Raw genomic sequence first — 16,024 nt, forward strand, 5'->3', positions numbered from 1 at the left:
CCTTGACATCAGTCTTGGCAATGACTTTTTTGGATTTGACACCCAAAGCACAGGCAGCAAAGGCAAAAATAAACAAGTGAGAATACAGCAAACTAAAATGCTTCTGCAGATTAAAAGATATAAACTACTATGTATAAAATAAATAAGCTACACAGATATATTGTACGACACAGGGAATAAAGCCAATATTTTATAATAACTATAAAAACTATAAATGGAGTATAACCTTTAAAACTGTGAATCACTGTGCTGTATACCTGTAACATATACTATTGTACATCAACTATACCGAAAAAAAAGGAAAAAAAGCTTCTGCACAGCAAAGGAAACCATCAACAAAATGAAAAGGTAACCTACTGAATGGGAGAAATTATTTGCAAATCATATATCTGACAAGGGGTTAATATTCAAAATATATAAATAACTCATACAACTCAATAGCAAAAAAAAAAAACCAATCTGATTAAAAAATGGGCAGAAGATCTGAATAGACATTTTGCCAAAGAAGACATACAGATGGCCAACAGGGACATGAAAAGGTGCTCAACATCACTAATCATCAGGGAAATGCAAATCAAAACCACAATGAGATATCACCTCTTAACTGTGAGAATGGCCATCATCAAAAAGACAAGAAATAACAAATGTTGGAGAGGGTGTGGAGAAAAGGGAACCTTTATGCACCATTGGTGGGAACGTAAATTGGTGCAGCCACTCTGAAAAACAGCATGGAGGCTCTTAAAAATTAAAAACAGAACTACTATATGATCCAGCAATTCCACTTCTGGGTATTTATCAGAAAAAAATAAAACTACTATCTCGAGGAGATCTGCACCCCTATGTTCACTGCAGCACTATTTACAACAGCCAAGACACGCAAACAACCTAAGTGTCCACCGATGAGCACAATGGATAAAGAAACTGTTACATACACATACATACACACACATAATGGAATATTATTCAGCCGTAAAAAAGAATGAAATCTCGTCATTTGTGACAACATGGATTGAGGGCATGACGCTAAGTGAAATAAATCAGAGGAAGACAAATGACATATGATTTCACTTCTATGTGGAATCTTAAAACAAAACAAAACAAAAACAAAAACAAACTGATAGACACAGAGAACAGATTGTTGGTTGCCAGAGGCAGGGTAGGAGGTAGGCCAAATGGGTCAAGGGGTTCAGAAGGCAAAAATTTCCAGTTACAAAATAAATAAGTCATGGGGACGTTCCTGTAAAACACCAACCGAATGTTAAGAAGGCTGGCAAGTGTGCCACACCTTTGGTCAGGCGGGCCATCCTCAGAGGTGTGACAGTCAGTACCTGCAAGTCTGCAAGCTCCATGGTGGTCTTTCCTTCGAGGCACAGGGCCTGCGCAATGAAGGCGTGCAGATCCTCCAGACAGAGGGTGTCCACCTGTGTGGGAGAGACAGTCAGCGTCAGCCCCAGGAAAACCAGCTCTGACCAAATACAGGCATGGGACACATGCATGTGCACATACACACATACACTCGTACACACACACACACACACACACACACACACACACACACAGGCAGCAGAAGAGGCGCCAGTGGAGGTGAGCAGGGTCTTTTCTCCCACCACCCACAGTCCCTGGTTTGAAAATCTCCACGACACCTAGGGCCAAACTGGACAGGGGAGCCTGTTACTCACTAGGCAAGGCAGAACGCTCCAGAACGCCTGGGGAAAGGCTGAGCTATGACCAAGTCTAAGTCTTGGAGCAACACAGGTCATCAAGTTTTGACACAAACTTCCAGAACTGACAATTCAGGGGTCTGCAGACGGAGAGAGAGCACCCACAGCTGGCCTGAGCCAGAGCGATCAGAGCTGGGATAAACACCCACCCTTGCCAGCCCCAGACATCAACTGTGCCCTCAGATCCCAGTTTAAAGGAAACCAGGATTCTCCAGATATGAGTCCCCTCCCATCCTTTGTGGAATCAAAGAGTCTAACCAAAGTGTGAGTGAGAAGCAAGGAGAGACAGAGACGTGGAGAAAGAGACGGACCCTGGAAAGGAGGAGGGGATGAAGATCAAAGACGGCGCCAGGCCCGGCCATCGCCAACACCTCTGCACCCTCCTCACAGGGTCACGAGGCTCAGCCACCAAATGCCACACTGGTCCCATCACTATCCATTTCCATGTTTACTCCAAAATAGTTGTTGCCTTTGTATAAATGACAGCTGTAATTATTTCAGGGAAAAACCAAGAAATCTACAAATGTGCAGCACTCGTGACCAAGAAAAAAGATCCCAATCCACAGAAGCAAGACCAAGCAGAAAGTATTTTTCTTTAAATCCATAAACCCTCACCTCTCTCTGCTTAGACAGGTTTGTTGGCATACGGTTAGTTCTACTTCTTGCCATTAGCAACTTTTGCAGAAGGCTGATTTTAAAAGACACAACCTATGAGAAAGGAATAACTCTTTCATGTCCTATTTTTTTCAGTTAACCTATTTCATGCTCTGCCACCACCTTTGTAATTAACAAATCTATAACATATCAGAGGAGGCAAGAGTCTTAGTAATACCAATTTTATTGCATTTCGCATAAGGGATATTATTATTATAAAGTATTTGCTCCAGTATAGATTATAAAAAATACGTAAACTTTCTATGATGCAAACTTACACTTGCAGAAAAGCTTCTCAGATAATAAGCCTCTGATAAAAAATGCTGCTCACTTGGAGGTACGACTCCAAGTGAACAAAAGAGAGGGTTTTGTTCCTCTACAGGTTCTGTACGCGGAACAGGATGTAGTTAACCCGTATGGCGCATCAAAACATCTAATTTAAGCTTAACTATATAAAAGTGCAGTATTTTCTAAAATTACCTTTTTAGTCTTATTAATCCTGAGAGAACAGTTATCCCCGTGAATAATAACACAGTACAGTACCTTTTGATCTGAGAGACAACGCTGATGTGGCAATTTATTTTCTAGTTTTAAAATGTTCCAACTTGAATGTGTCCTTGCAAGTCAAACCAGTGCTGAGTCTATCTCATGCTGACTTACTGACACTAAAGAGATTTTCACTGAAAAGGTAGTTACTAGCAGAAAGAAGGTAAAAGTAGAAGTTTTCCTCCTGATGCTCGTCTTGCTTCAGGTTTATATAAATATGAGATGCAAAGTGACTGTTCTGTGATTTGGGATTTTTTTCCTGTTGGAAGTGGATGTTCATAACTAACGATCACTTGCACAGTTGACAAGAAAGCATAGCTGTACTGGGTGACTGTGAATGGGTTCAAGGACCTGTCTCTACTGCTGGAAAAAATAATGCGAAACGTAGTCCTAGGAGTGCTAACCCATGGCATCACTCTCCGTGTGTTCACAAGGAGGATTGAGAAGAAAACCACTGATCTTTCTGGGGGAGAAAACTCAGCTATTGGTCATCTACCACTTCCCAATTCCCTCTATGGGTCCACCTCAGCCACCTGTGGATTCATAAACAATGGACAAGAAAATATTAACTGATAATACATCATGTACATTGAGTAAAAATAGAAAAAGAGATATATTTTTACATTTAAATACTAAATAATCCTGCCATCATTTATTGATTTACACTTTGCTGAGTCTGGTGCACATAAAGGAAAGTTCTACTCAAAACTAAAGTTGATACTGGTGCATGTGAAACCAATAAAGAAGCAATAAAATCTCTAAGGGTGATTTAACTATATATACCATGTTTGTACAAAATGCAAAATACAGGACTAGCTATAAAACGGCAGAGGACTTTTAGAAAGGAAAAATCAGTACATGATTCCCCTGAAATGTAATTCTACCATAAGTTTCTTAGAAACAATCAATGATTCCCAAAGTGAATTCAGGTTTGAAAAACAGAAACATAATTTTCTATTCCAGACAAATGAAAACTTGATGGTTATGGCAAAGCAGACGCAGACCTATCACCTACGGAGACCAGAGGAGGGGACAGCTGCTGGGGATCAGGAAAGCTGGTGAGAAGGTCCACATGGCTAAAGAAACAGACACTTGATGGCAAAGGACTTTTACAAACAGTTCAGACGGGGAAGGGAAGGGGAGATGGAAGGTATTTAAGCCCTTCTTTTGTTGAGGCGCCCCAACGTTACCATGCGCGTGGAAACTAATAAATGGCGAATGTTTTCAGCGGCCCTTGTAAGCTCCCTGCATAAACTAACGAACCGCACGAACGAGGACCTGGCGGTGCCTCCCCGCGCGTGGCTGTGGCCTTCTCCACCCCGCGCGTGGCCCAGCTCCACGACAACCACACTGGTGGGCTTTTCTCTGGGCACCTGTGCAGGACACTTCTCGCCTTCTACAGAATGCCTGGCCAGTAGCCTCAGGAAGAAGGTGTGACCCTGTTCGCAGGTTGAAAAGCGAACATTTGTTAGATGACTTAGGAAAGTTGAAGTAGTCTCCCTTGGTAGCTCTGTGCTTCTGGGAAGAGCTGTGACTCTAGCTAGGTCAGCCGGACTGCAGCGCTGGACCTTCTCACCATTACATGAAACCCCACCAACAAGAACCACCACCCACATAGGGACACGGGAACTCCAGAGCCCAAAAAGCTCGGCAAGCGTGAGCAAAGTGCAACAGGGTTCCTGCATGGGTCAGGAGGCCTCAAGCCTCTATCACACTTAGGTGCAGGGCCCACCTCCAAGTCCGGCAGCAGACGGGGCTTCTCAAATGTACGCCCACACAGAACGCGCACTTGAGTCCGAGCAATTCGAAGGACTGGAGTTTATGGAACAGACACTGGGCAGAGATGGCGCAGGGGACCAGCCCACGGCTACATCCCAGAGCACCACACCCCACGAAAGGCAAGGGCCCGGAGTGAGGGGTGACAGCAGCAGCTTCGACAGGAAAGGAGGTTACCTGCACAAAGAGGTAGATCAGGAGGCAGCACAAGGCTTGAAAGGGGCTCTCGACCACCTGCAGCTCTTCCCGCGAGTAGGAAAGGTCAAAACAGGCTAGGAGTGTGTCCAAGCGCTGGGCCTGGAGTCCTGCCTCTTGGCTCAGCCACAGTAGCTTCAAACTAGGCGCTCCCCCTAGTTAGAGGAAAGTTCATTTACCGTTATTCTTTGCACTAGCAGGTTATAACACGCGTCTGCAGAAATACAATAAAGGAATAAAGGGCACTAACCTCTTCCCCTCCCGATACCCGTGGGCTTTAAAGTGTAAAGCAACTGGAAATAAACATGAACAGAACTTCCTGGTTTAAACAAGCAGAAACCCTAAAAGGTCAGCATATATGTATTTCATTGAAACCAGTCTTCCTTTTTTAAATGGCTACATTGTGGGGGAAGAGGGCTTTTTCCTACCTGCGTTGCTCACTGTACTGTCTTAGGGCGTGAGACACAGCACAGCTGCGATGGGGTGCTTGGTGGAAACACCACCGATTTGCTGTTAGTTTGCTGTTATTTCCCCAGACTAGTGGTTTTCAAACTTCAGTGTGCAAAAGAGCCAGCTGCCAAAATTGTAAAAAACACATTTCCTGGGGTCTGTATGCAGAAATTCTGCTTTGCTAGGTAAAGTACCTGGGAGTCTGCACTGAACAAACTAGAGACTGGGATAAGCAGGGCACCTGCGAGCCCCATGCTTTGGAAAGCACACCCCTAGAACTATTAAACAGAAGTTCCTAAAATGTTAAAATTCTACTAAATTTGTGTCTTACTCCTACATTTCATATATATGTTTAAATTATTAAAATCCAAGAAAAGAAGAACTTCTCCCGCATTTACCCAAGTCCCCATCAAGGGCAGCGCGAGCCCGGAGGGAGACCAGCAGCCCTGCTCCTTCTGTCCGGGGGGGCCAGGCCTGGGCTGGGCCAGGTCCTGCCAAGAGCAGCAGCTGTGACTTTCTGTAGGTCCCGTGGCTGTAAGGCACCCTCAAGTGCAAGGACGGCTGGACCTAACCATGCCACGGCTTCACTAAGAAAACAAAACTCATTAACCAAATGGTATCAGAATTAAGTGACTCAAAAAAGGAAGTTCGGGCTTCCCTGGTGGCGCAATGGTTGAGAGTCCGCCTGCCGATGCAGGGGACGCGGGTTCGTGCCCCGGTCTGGGAAGATCCCACATGCCGCAGAGCGGCTGGGCCCGTGAGCCATGGCCGCTGAGCCTGCGCGTCCGGAGCCTGTGCTCCGCAACGGGAGAGGCCACAACAGTGAGAGGCCCGCGTACAGCAAAAAAAAAAAAAAAAGAAAGAGCATCCCTGGCCAAAAAAAGACAAAATAAAAAACGCTGACTACTCACATGCAAACTGAATCTTTATTCTGGTTGGCTAAGCTTCCGTAGCCTACTTACAATACGTAACAAACTCATTCAGATATAAATGGACTAGAACGAGCTGACACCTCAGTCTATAAAACCCTCAATTTCCACGGGTGAGCTGATTTCATGTTTGCCGAATAACAGTGTTATGCTGCTTCTACCTAAGACATTCAAAATATAGTGAATTCGGTATAAGAAGCAGTCAGGGCAAAATCCAACCACTGGCTTGTGACTCATATGTGTATTTAGAACATTTAGTTCACAAAGCTTCCAATTATCTTTACAAATGGAAGAAAAACACGACTGAGGTTTTAAATCCATTTATTCTAATCCACAACATCAGGGAGGTGGCTTCAGAGGCTGGGGCCCTGACAGCATCTCCTCACGAGGAGTACGTTCTCTCACCCACAGAGCAGGTTGGTGACCTCCAGTTACCACCCACAGAAACCTCCAAGATTTGACAACACTTTTTTCACCTGTATTAACAAGTGTCAAGATGGAAACCTTCAACAGTACATGTTAAGAGGAGCTGAAACAAGAAAACTTCACCACAGTTGTTTAGCAAATGATGGAAGGCGTCAAATAGAGCCCCTTCTTGTCATAAAATATACCGCTCTGCCTCATTTCATTTTCTAAAATAGTCTTCTAAGATGATCTGCAAGATTCTAGTGAGTCAAGCATCCTTATATAGCCAAGAAATACTAAGTTTACTCACTGATTCTTGAACAACGCTTTAAAAAATCATTCTATTGGGTTGGCCAAAAACTGCCCTCAGTTTTTAAGTAAAAATAAAAGACACATTGTTCATTTTCACCAAGAACTTTATTGAACAATGTATTCACCCTTTTGTTCCACTACCTTCTGCTATCTTTCAGGCAACTTCGTAATTCCATCTTCCCAAAACTTTTTATCTTTTGAAGCAAAGAACTGTTCCAGGTGCCTTCTACAGTCTTCCAGGGAATGGAAATTTTTTCCATTAAGAGAATTTTGTAAAGACCAAAATAAATGGAAATCCAAAGCTGCAATGTCTGGTGAATACAGCAGATGAATCAGAACTTCCCAGCCGAGCTGTAACGGTTTTTGCTTGGTCATCAAAGAAACATGTGGTCTTGCGTCATCCTGATGAAAGATTATGCATTTTCTGTTGACTAATTCTGGACGCTCTTCATTGAGTGCTGCTTTCAGTTGGTTTAACTGGGAGCAGCACTTGTTGGAATTAATCGTTTGGTTTTCCGGAAGAAGCTAATAGAGGACTCCCTTCCAATCCCACCATGTACACAACATCACCTTCTCTGGATGAAGACCGGCCTTTGGTGTGGCTGGTGGTGGTTCATTTCGCTTGCCCCATGATCTCTTCCGTTCCACATTATTGTACAGTAACCACTTTTCATCACCTGTCACAATTTGTTCTAAAAACGGAATGTTTTCATTACATTTCAGTAGAGAATTACATGCAGAAATACGGTCAAGAAGGTTTTTTTCGCTTAACTTATGTGGAACCCAAACATCCACATAACCAGCTGGTGCAAATGATTTTCAACTCTTGAGCTGGATATTTTGAGTATGTCAGCTATCTCCTGCATGGAATAACATTGATTGTTCTCAATGAATGTCTCGATTTTATCGCTACCAACTTCAATTGGTCTACCTGACCGTGGAGCATCATCCAGTGAGAAATCTCCAGCACGAAACTTCGCAAACCGCTTTTGACACATTCGATCAGTCACAGCACCTTTTCCATACACTGCACAAATCTTTTTTTGCATTTCGGTTACATTTTTACCTTTCTTGAAATAATAAAGCAAAATATTCCGAAAACGTTGCTTTTTTTCTTCCATCTTCAATGTTAAAATGGCTACACAAAAATTCACCAATTTTGGTTAAGTCTTTTATTAAATGCATGCTGATATGACAGCTGTCACATACAATCTAACAAAATTGTTTTGAATGAAGTTGAAGACAACGAAGTGCTACTAGAGCCACCTTATGGAAAAAACGAATGAACTTTTGGCCACCCCAACAGACAGACAAATTACCAATTAGATACGTGCAATCAGCTTTCCTAGGTTTGTAAAATAAGGATATGCTTATTATGACTAAAAAATGGCTCTGCGAAGAAAAAAAACATCATCTACACTTTGTCTAAAGAAGAATCTCCAGTTCTAGAGCTAGAAAGCTATTTCAAACGCTTGCCTGTTATGCGGGCCAAGACTCATACCACAAAATGCAGAACATCCGTAAGTGAAGTGTGAAGAATGAACAAACACACGTGGACGCAAGGATCCTGTAAGGGTCGTCTGGGGAACGGAAGCTAAATTTCAAGGTACACCCTTCTTGTGTGACCAGGAACATCATCTTTCATGACATATTGTACAATAAGTGGAATGCAATATCTCTGCAATTATAAATGTAATATAGCTAGTACATCTGGATGTGTGTATATATACACACACATAAAGATGGGGATGTGGATGGAACATATGCATGTAAATGAGCTCCCAAACCAGTAATGAAATTTATTTTTCTGCTCCCTGGCTGGTCATTTATAATTCTTTCCCCTTTTTAATTCTTACCTAATTTTTAGGTAATCTTTATAATTTTTTCTGCTCCCCTTCTGTCTCCTTTCCACTCTGTTAAAAAACATGATTTATTTTTTATTTCCACCATTTAAGAAAGCAAGTGTTAAATCATGTGTGCTGTTAGAGGACAAAGTCTTTTTTTCTACCTTGGCCACTACATTGGGAGACTCACTGAAAATGTAACGTTCATGACATCGACCTAACTGAACCATCTCAGGAGGACAAGAAGGATCAGACACGGTCCCCTAAGCAACAGCTCTAGCAGTGCGGCTGGCCCTGCTGGAAAGGATGGCTTTAATCAGGCAGCAAGGACACCTTGCACCTGTGCACAAGGGGCCTGCCAAGGTGAGGATCAAGCAGCAGGAGCCCACTGTTTTTAATCCCACATTGTCAGGGTGATGGAAAACACCTGGGACAGGAATTGGACAGTCCATTTTCCAATTTAGTCTAAAACCACTTGGCATTTTTCCTCATGGATATAGAAAGTTACTGATATGTAAAAATCTTGTCATCCTGTATCATTATTAACCTAAGCATGAACAGAGTCATTCATCTAAACCACCTGCAACAAAAGTTCAAGACCCCACTTCCAGTTTCCTAGTGAGGCAGACGTGCCGCCCCAGCTCCTTCTGGAAGCAGAGTCCCAACTGCAGTCCGGGTGTGCCCCACGCACAAACCTGTGGTTCACAAGACCCAGAAGCAGTCTCTCTGATAAATGAATGACTTTTAGAGCTTATTAAAACCTTACATGGAGTGGTCTCTAAAATTAACTCATAATAATGAATAAACAAATATTCTCCATAATTCAAATGAGGAAAAGAACTATCATAATCACTTTCCACATTAGTTTTGGAAAGATCCTATAAAATGAAAATTACATATATAACAGAACATTTCTGGGAAACAATTTTGGCTATCCTTTAAAAATACTTCTTGCTGTAAAACCAAATGTCAATTCATCTTAATTTGTTTTTGTGATAAGCACCTTTTTAGGCTTGAGTATATCACTCAGCAACTGAGAGAGTAAGGAAATATTCCTCCAACTTCTCTCCCTATACAATTCCACTTATAAGAAAAATGTTTTGCAGTGCTCAAATCCTTATTTGGTAAATTATAGGCTTGAGTGATGGAAAACAATAGTGACTTGAGAGAATTTAATACATACAAAAACGGAATATAAAAGTTTTAGGAAAGTATTTGTTTTCTGAAACAATACCGAGGGCCACTAAAATAAACCCTAAACCCCCTCTTCTTCAGCTGTCTGTATGTAAAACACTATCTCCTACAAACACGCTTGACCTTTTTCAGATACTAAGAACTCACAGGAAGGAAGGATTTACTTCAACCTAATTTTTAGGAGAACTTTTGTTTTTTCCTCCCCTCCCATTATGTGTTTTAAGATACCTCCCTTGAAAGAACTTTTTTTCCAGTTAAAATAACTTTTCTTTGCCTCCCCTCCCCAGTTCCTCAAGCCCACCTTCGGTGGTGGGAACAAGACGAGAACCGACTCAAACCGAGTGGCAAGAACCCAGCCCTGTTGGTTGCGTGGGTCTTACTGGTGACGGCCAGGCATCAGGCGCTGGGGCCCGCCCCGGAACGACCTCTCTTTCTCCCCCAGCGGCGGCGTGGACCTTGAGCAGTGGGAGGGGAGCGAGGCAGGACGATCGGTCGGCAGACTGGCCCCGGGGAAATCGGTGTAATGCCCTTCCCTCAGCTGTTTTAGAACCGTATTAGATACATTGCTCTGGGACCCGTGGTAGAAATGAAAATTAGTACGGGTACAGTTCTGGAAAAGTATGTTTCCGCAGAGATCAGTGTTGGACTTGCATCACATGGTGAACAAATCAGTGATTTATTTCAATCAGGGCTGTCTGTACCTGGAATGCTCATCTGCAGAGGCCTGACGAGGTCCGGCTGCCTCAGCGGGTTCCCAGAGTACACAAACCACTCCTTGACGGTGGGGCAGGCGCTGGCACCACCTGAGTAAAGACAGCTGCATCAGTGGACATGCGTGAGTGCCAATTCATCACCAGGCTAACACTGCACCAGACCCACGTCGGCCAGGACCAACTCCACGCTGGGGAGCACAGACAGTTCTCACATCCAAGGTCACTGGGAGGCCTCGGGCTTCCAGCAGTGGGTCCCCTACCCTCTGATCTGACGGCCATCCGTTCATTCCAACAAGAATGACAACCTTGTGGGTGGGGTGGCAGGATCACCTGGGCAAGTGATTACCAGGCAGAGAGGCAGCCACGGAGATGACTCCTGCAGCATTCTGCCTTCCCTCCTTCCCACCCTCCCACCATTCCAGAAAACATTTACAGAGAACTGGAGGAACAGGACAGTCCTTTCTGTTCTTAAATTCACTACTTTACGTAACTATCAAGACTACTGTTATGTCAGACAATTCAGAAAGCTGATAATCTAGAATTAAAGGCCTTTCTGTCTGTGGCTGGATTATTAATTGCTACAGAAGTTCAGCTGGCTTCCATTCTCCTACCGTCCTCAGCAAAGTGGAGGTGGCGGAAGCCTGTCCTACTCAGCGTTCTCACTCAGCCTCTCGAAGCCATCCGCGCCTGGCTCCCCTGCGGCCTCCAGACCCCGTCCGCCCCCAGGGCCCTCACCACACCAGCCCTGGCCTGGGGCCCACAAGGGGAACTCTTGGCCTCCCCCCTTCACGCCGGCACTGCCCTGGTTGGTGAGAGCAGGCTCCTCTTCAGTCTCATCCCCTTTCAAGCCGTTCTCCATGTCAATGGGGGCTTTGGGGGTTTCGCTTTTTTAAACATGAAAATCTGACCAGGTTGGTCGCTCTTTCTAATTCAGATCCCCCAATAGCTGCCCAGGGACCAGAAGAAAGTGCGGACCTCGGAGCCCAGCAATCGCCCAGGGCCCCTGAGTTGCTCGGGGCGGGTGGTGACCGGTTCCCGGGCGGCTGACGTTGCTGGTCTGGGGACCGCGGAGAACCACGGCTCCAGCTCATGTGCCGTGCTCCACTCACTGCAGCCCCCCAGGTCCCCGCGCTCACCTTGTTTTTTCTTACCTCTGCATTTGGTCCGCACTCTCTTCTCTGCCCACCCCCACCCCCACGCCCCCGCAGAGGCCCGCTTCCCTTGACGGGCACTTGGTGAACTCCCCCTTTCCCTCACTCCCAGCTTAGGCGTCAGTCCCTCCAGTGCGGGGCCGGCGCCCCCCGAACCCCCCAGCACCCCATGCTCCCTCCCCTAGTTCTCTGGCCAGAGTCCCGCCTATGCCCGCGTATTTCCCGCGGCTGCCCACCCTAACTGTGAGCTCCCCAGAGCAAGAACTGCGTCTTCTTCATATAAAACAAGGCCCAGAGCAAATATTCATTAACTGTTAAGTTTAACGAGCAAATTCATCTTAGTCTAAATTTCACACATACCAAAAAATTTTTAAAAAGAAAGAAAATCTGAGAAGTACTCTTGATGTTGTTAAAAACAAAACAATCCACTTTCTATTTTCTAAACAAACCTCTTGGCCTAGGTTTCCATTACATTGAAAAACAGCCAACTGAGTGAATACCGTCCTACTCATGCCAAGAGACAAACCTTCGTAGGGTTAGTAACTCACACTCAACCGCTGCCATTACTGAACCTAGCCTGCCAACTGACTCCTTGGGAATCAGTAAAACGTTCACAAAACCACACTTCACACCACGTGGAAGTGACCATCTTTCACCTAAAACTGTTCACAGCACAGAGGTTCAGAGTTGACATCTCAAAGTTTTAATTCTAAATGACACACAAAGAAAGTAAAGATAGGTTCACGATGGGCACTGGTATCCTTTATTTAAAAACACCTGATAGGGGCTTCCCTGGTGGCACAGTGGTTGAGAATCCGCCTGCCAATGCTAGGGGACACGGGTACCAGCCCTGGTCCGGGAAGATCCCACGTCGCAGAGCAACTAAGCCCGTGCACCACAACTACTAAGCCTGCGCTCTAGAGCCCACGAGCCACAACTACTGAAGCCCGCGCGCCTAGAGCCCGTGCTCCGCAACGAGAGAAGCCACCACGATGAGAAGCCCGCGCATCTCAATGAAGAGCAGGCCCCCGCTCGCCGCAACTGGAGAAAGCCCACGCGCAGCAACGAAGACCCAATGCAGCCAAAAAATAAATAAATGAATAAAAATTAAAGAAATAAAATAAAATAAAAACACCCGATAGACCTTCTGTTATTTGCTTTCCTGTTAAGACCTAGGGAAGTCATCTTTTGGACAAATATTCCAAGAGAAATGCCACACAGTATCGGTCGCTGAGCTGCGACCCAGGAGGAGATGGCTGCCCATCGAGACGAGTCCGGTAGGAGCCGTGAACCCACGTCTGCGTCAGGCCCGGCAGAGAAAACAGGCCCAAGGCCAGCACCAACACCAAGGCGTCTCTTCCCTCAAAATTTAGACCACCACCGATGCCCAATCCCCTCTTTCCTCATTATCCAGACCAGCACTGACACCAAACTCCCTCTTTTCTCCATAATTTAGACCACTAAGGGTTAAGTGAATATTAATGACAAAGTACTTCTTAATTAACAAAAGAAGGGAAGCTTTTGCTTTTACAATAAAATGGTTAACTGACATCTGATGAGTTTAACTGACTAGGTCTCAGAACAACAAACTGTGTTGCTTAAAATGCAGTACTTACAGAGCCTTGAATAGGAAACTCTTAATTTTCCAATAAAATTCACTAGCCAGAGGATAAAAGTTCAATCAGAACTGCTGATAAACAACATTTTATAAATTGAGGGGAAGGATACAGGAAAAGAGGGACAAAAACAAGCATCTTCTCCGAAGTGGAGGGCAGGTGTCTGCAGGTTCTTCTGCATCCTGCCCACCCTCACCTGGTGAGCTGCCCGGTGACAGAGACGCTCAACACGCCTTCGTTTCCTCCTTCCGCCCGAAGAGGGTAAAAAGGCGGTGCAGAGCAGCTCGAAAATGCTATCAACATGGCAGAGCAAGCCTGCAGTCTGGATAAGGTCTCTGTCCAGACCTAAACATTCATTTGGAAGCATTTTCACTGTTAATTCAGACTATGCATACCACAGACACAGTTACAGCTCCCCACTCCTTCTAAAAGCCACAGCCGGATGCAAGGTGTTACCTGAAATCTTCTTAAGATAAAAATAAATGCATTTTGCTTGAAAATCCTATAGTTTAGCACATTCTCTGGGGTACCACATAATTTCAGAGGTTTTAATCTGGTATGCACTTTGAAACAACAGCAGAAATGTTTGCAATAATTTGGTTTGTCGGAATTAAAATAATCTTAAATGCCTACACATCAAGAAAAAGAGAAGAGGAAATTGAATTTGGGAATTCCTAAAAGAAAAGGTGGATTCTCTCATTTGAACTTTCAATCTGCTAGGCTCTGAGTTCAAAAGAGCAAAGTAAAAACTCAAGTAAAAATGTCTTTGCTAGTTTTAATGTCTATTCACGCGATAGCATTTTACATGGAAAACAGAGAAGCAGCATAATCAAACTCATTCTTCTGCTATTCCCAAAGGACAGACACATGACACTGCTTTATAAAAGCTTCCAGCATAACTAAGCCATTTTCCCCTGGGACCAAACCGTGCAACCATGTACACGGCCGACCGCCCGTTCTCGCATACAGACTCTGGATTATGCCAACGCACACCGGCAACAGCGCCGCTGCTCTCGCACGCCCCGGAGGGGAGGGAAGGAGCAGACGCAATGCCGACTGCAGCCGCGCACACCCCGGGCTTTCCAAGAGTGGTAACAGCCCCCCAGGCCTTGAAAACTATGTCTGTGTCCTTATGATCCTGTAGTATTTTTTATGTTGCTGGTTTAATCTATAATTACGTGTGGCTTTAGTCCTTAAAGAAACAGAAAAACTCCCCATGCTCTTTTGTATACATTTGAAAAACAGTCACCTTTTAGGTCAACCTCTAGGACTTGGGTGAGCTGACGGCCTACAGGCGCTTTGTAAAGGCGCCACACGGATGACATGACTCCCTAACCGCCCATCGCAAGACCATCATTCTCCTGCAACTCCCATGGATTCCTAGAATGTCTGCTGAGTGAAAACGAGGAGAGAATGACAAGGAAAAAGGGCAGTTAACCTTAATTGTTAAAGACTGCCATAGGCGTGGGCTCTTCTCCAGAGCTGCAAACCAGCGAGACGAGGAGGCGAGCACAACAGAATCTGCCTTCTTGCATCTTTCTGAGTTCCTTCTATTTCTATTTCCTAAAATATATCGAGTTTTACAGTGATTTAACCTAATCTTATCATTAGGGAGACTAAAAAATGGAGACAGAGTTAAAATCAGTGGTAAGAATGGGTGTGAAGCCAAGGATGGGCTAAGGTCTGAGGTGATTTCAGGGTTTCTCCCTACTTTTGGCCACGATGCCATTGAGCTGTCTAAATACCATATATTCAACTATATAAAATACATGTAAGAGTGACAGCGACCAACCACGCCCTAAAGAGGCACCCTCCAACATTCCAGATGAACTGGAGTATCCAACAGATCCATTATCCAAATCTTGCCCATAATCAGGAACTCTGAAGTATGAAGCCATCAGTTCGGTGCTGTGCTTTGGCTCAGACGTCCAGGGTCCACAACTGTGCACCTGCAGGAGCCCTAGTGCTGAGAGCTGACGACCGTGCAGTTAAAAGCAGCTTTGATTCTAAACCTCACTCCAAAAGAGTGGGCTCCTGCCTGCCAGTCAGACGGGGCTGAGACAGCTGCTTACCTAGTGGGATCTGAGAGACCGTCGCTCTCCCTCCCACGTCTGAATCCAACCATTAGGGTAGTCCTCTTCTAAGGAACGCTTTGCTAAATGCAAGTACTCCTGAAAAGGTAACATTTTAAACACACACTCGACACACATAACATCGGTCACCTAATTCACCTGAGAAATCTGCCAGGTGTGGCAAAATGCCCCCTGAACAGTCCCTGCTCTCTCAGCCTAGTGGGGAGAAGAGCCACCGGACAACACCCATGTGAACAGGGTGCAAGTACAAGCTGTAATAAGCTTAAGAATGAAAAGCACAAAGCATCTTCACAGAGGAAATCAATTTTGATGATGGCATAAGGGAGGAATCTGGGGGAGCTCGTTTTCAAGGGCATGAGGGATAAAGAGAACTGATCAGAAGGATGGGTCATTTGTAAATATGTGGACGGACCTAGAGTCTGTCA

General features: G+C 44.8%; 1 protein-coding gene across 9 annotated transcripts in view; it reads right to left on the minus strand.

The window, feature by feature from the left end:
• FAM120B (family with sequence similarity 120 member B) overlaps positions 1-16,024 on the minus strand; it is a 116,446-nt gene that overhangs the window by 74,678 nt on the left and 25,744 nt on the right. For 7 of the 9 annotated variants that reach the window (XR_003681578.2, XM_028494750.2, XM_028494752.2 and 4 more), the window contains 3 exons: positions 10,728-10,829; positions 4,875-5,047; positions 1,329-1,421 (listed from right to left, as the gene is read on the minus strand). Coding sequence is in view for 8 of the 9 variants with exons in the window: in XM_028494750.2 (XP_028350551.1) it covers positions 1,329-1,421; positions 4,875-5,047; positions 10,728-10,829 (368 nt within the window). In the remaining variant the exon portion in view is untranslated. Of the gene's footprint in view, positions 1-377; positions 1,422-4,874; positions 5,048-10,727; positions 10,830-16,024 lie in introns of those variants that run through there. The other 2 variants (XM_055087401.1, XM_055087400.1) reach the window with 2 other exon arrangements.

Source organism: Physeter macrocephalus, chromosome 10 (assembly GCF_002837175.3).
Source record: "Physeter macrocephalus isolate SW-GA chromosome 10, ASM283717v5, whole genome shotgun sequence".
NCBI lineage: Eukaryota > Metazoa > Chordata > Mammalia > Artiodactyla > Physeteridae > Physeter > Physeter macrocephalus.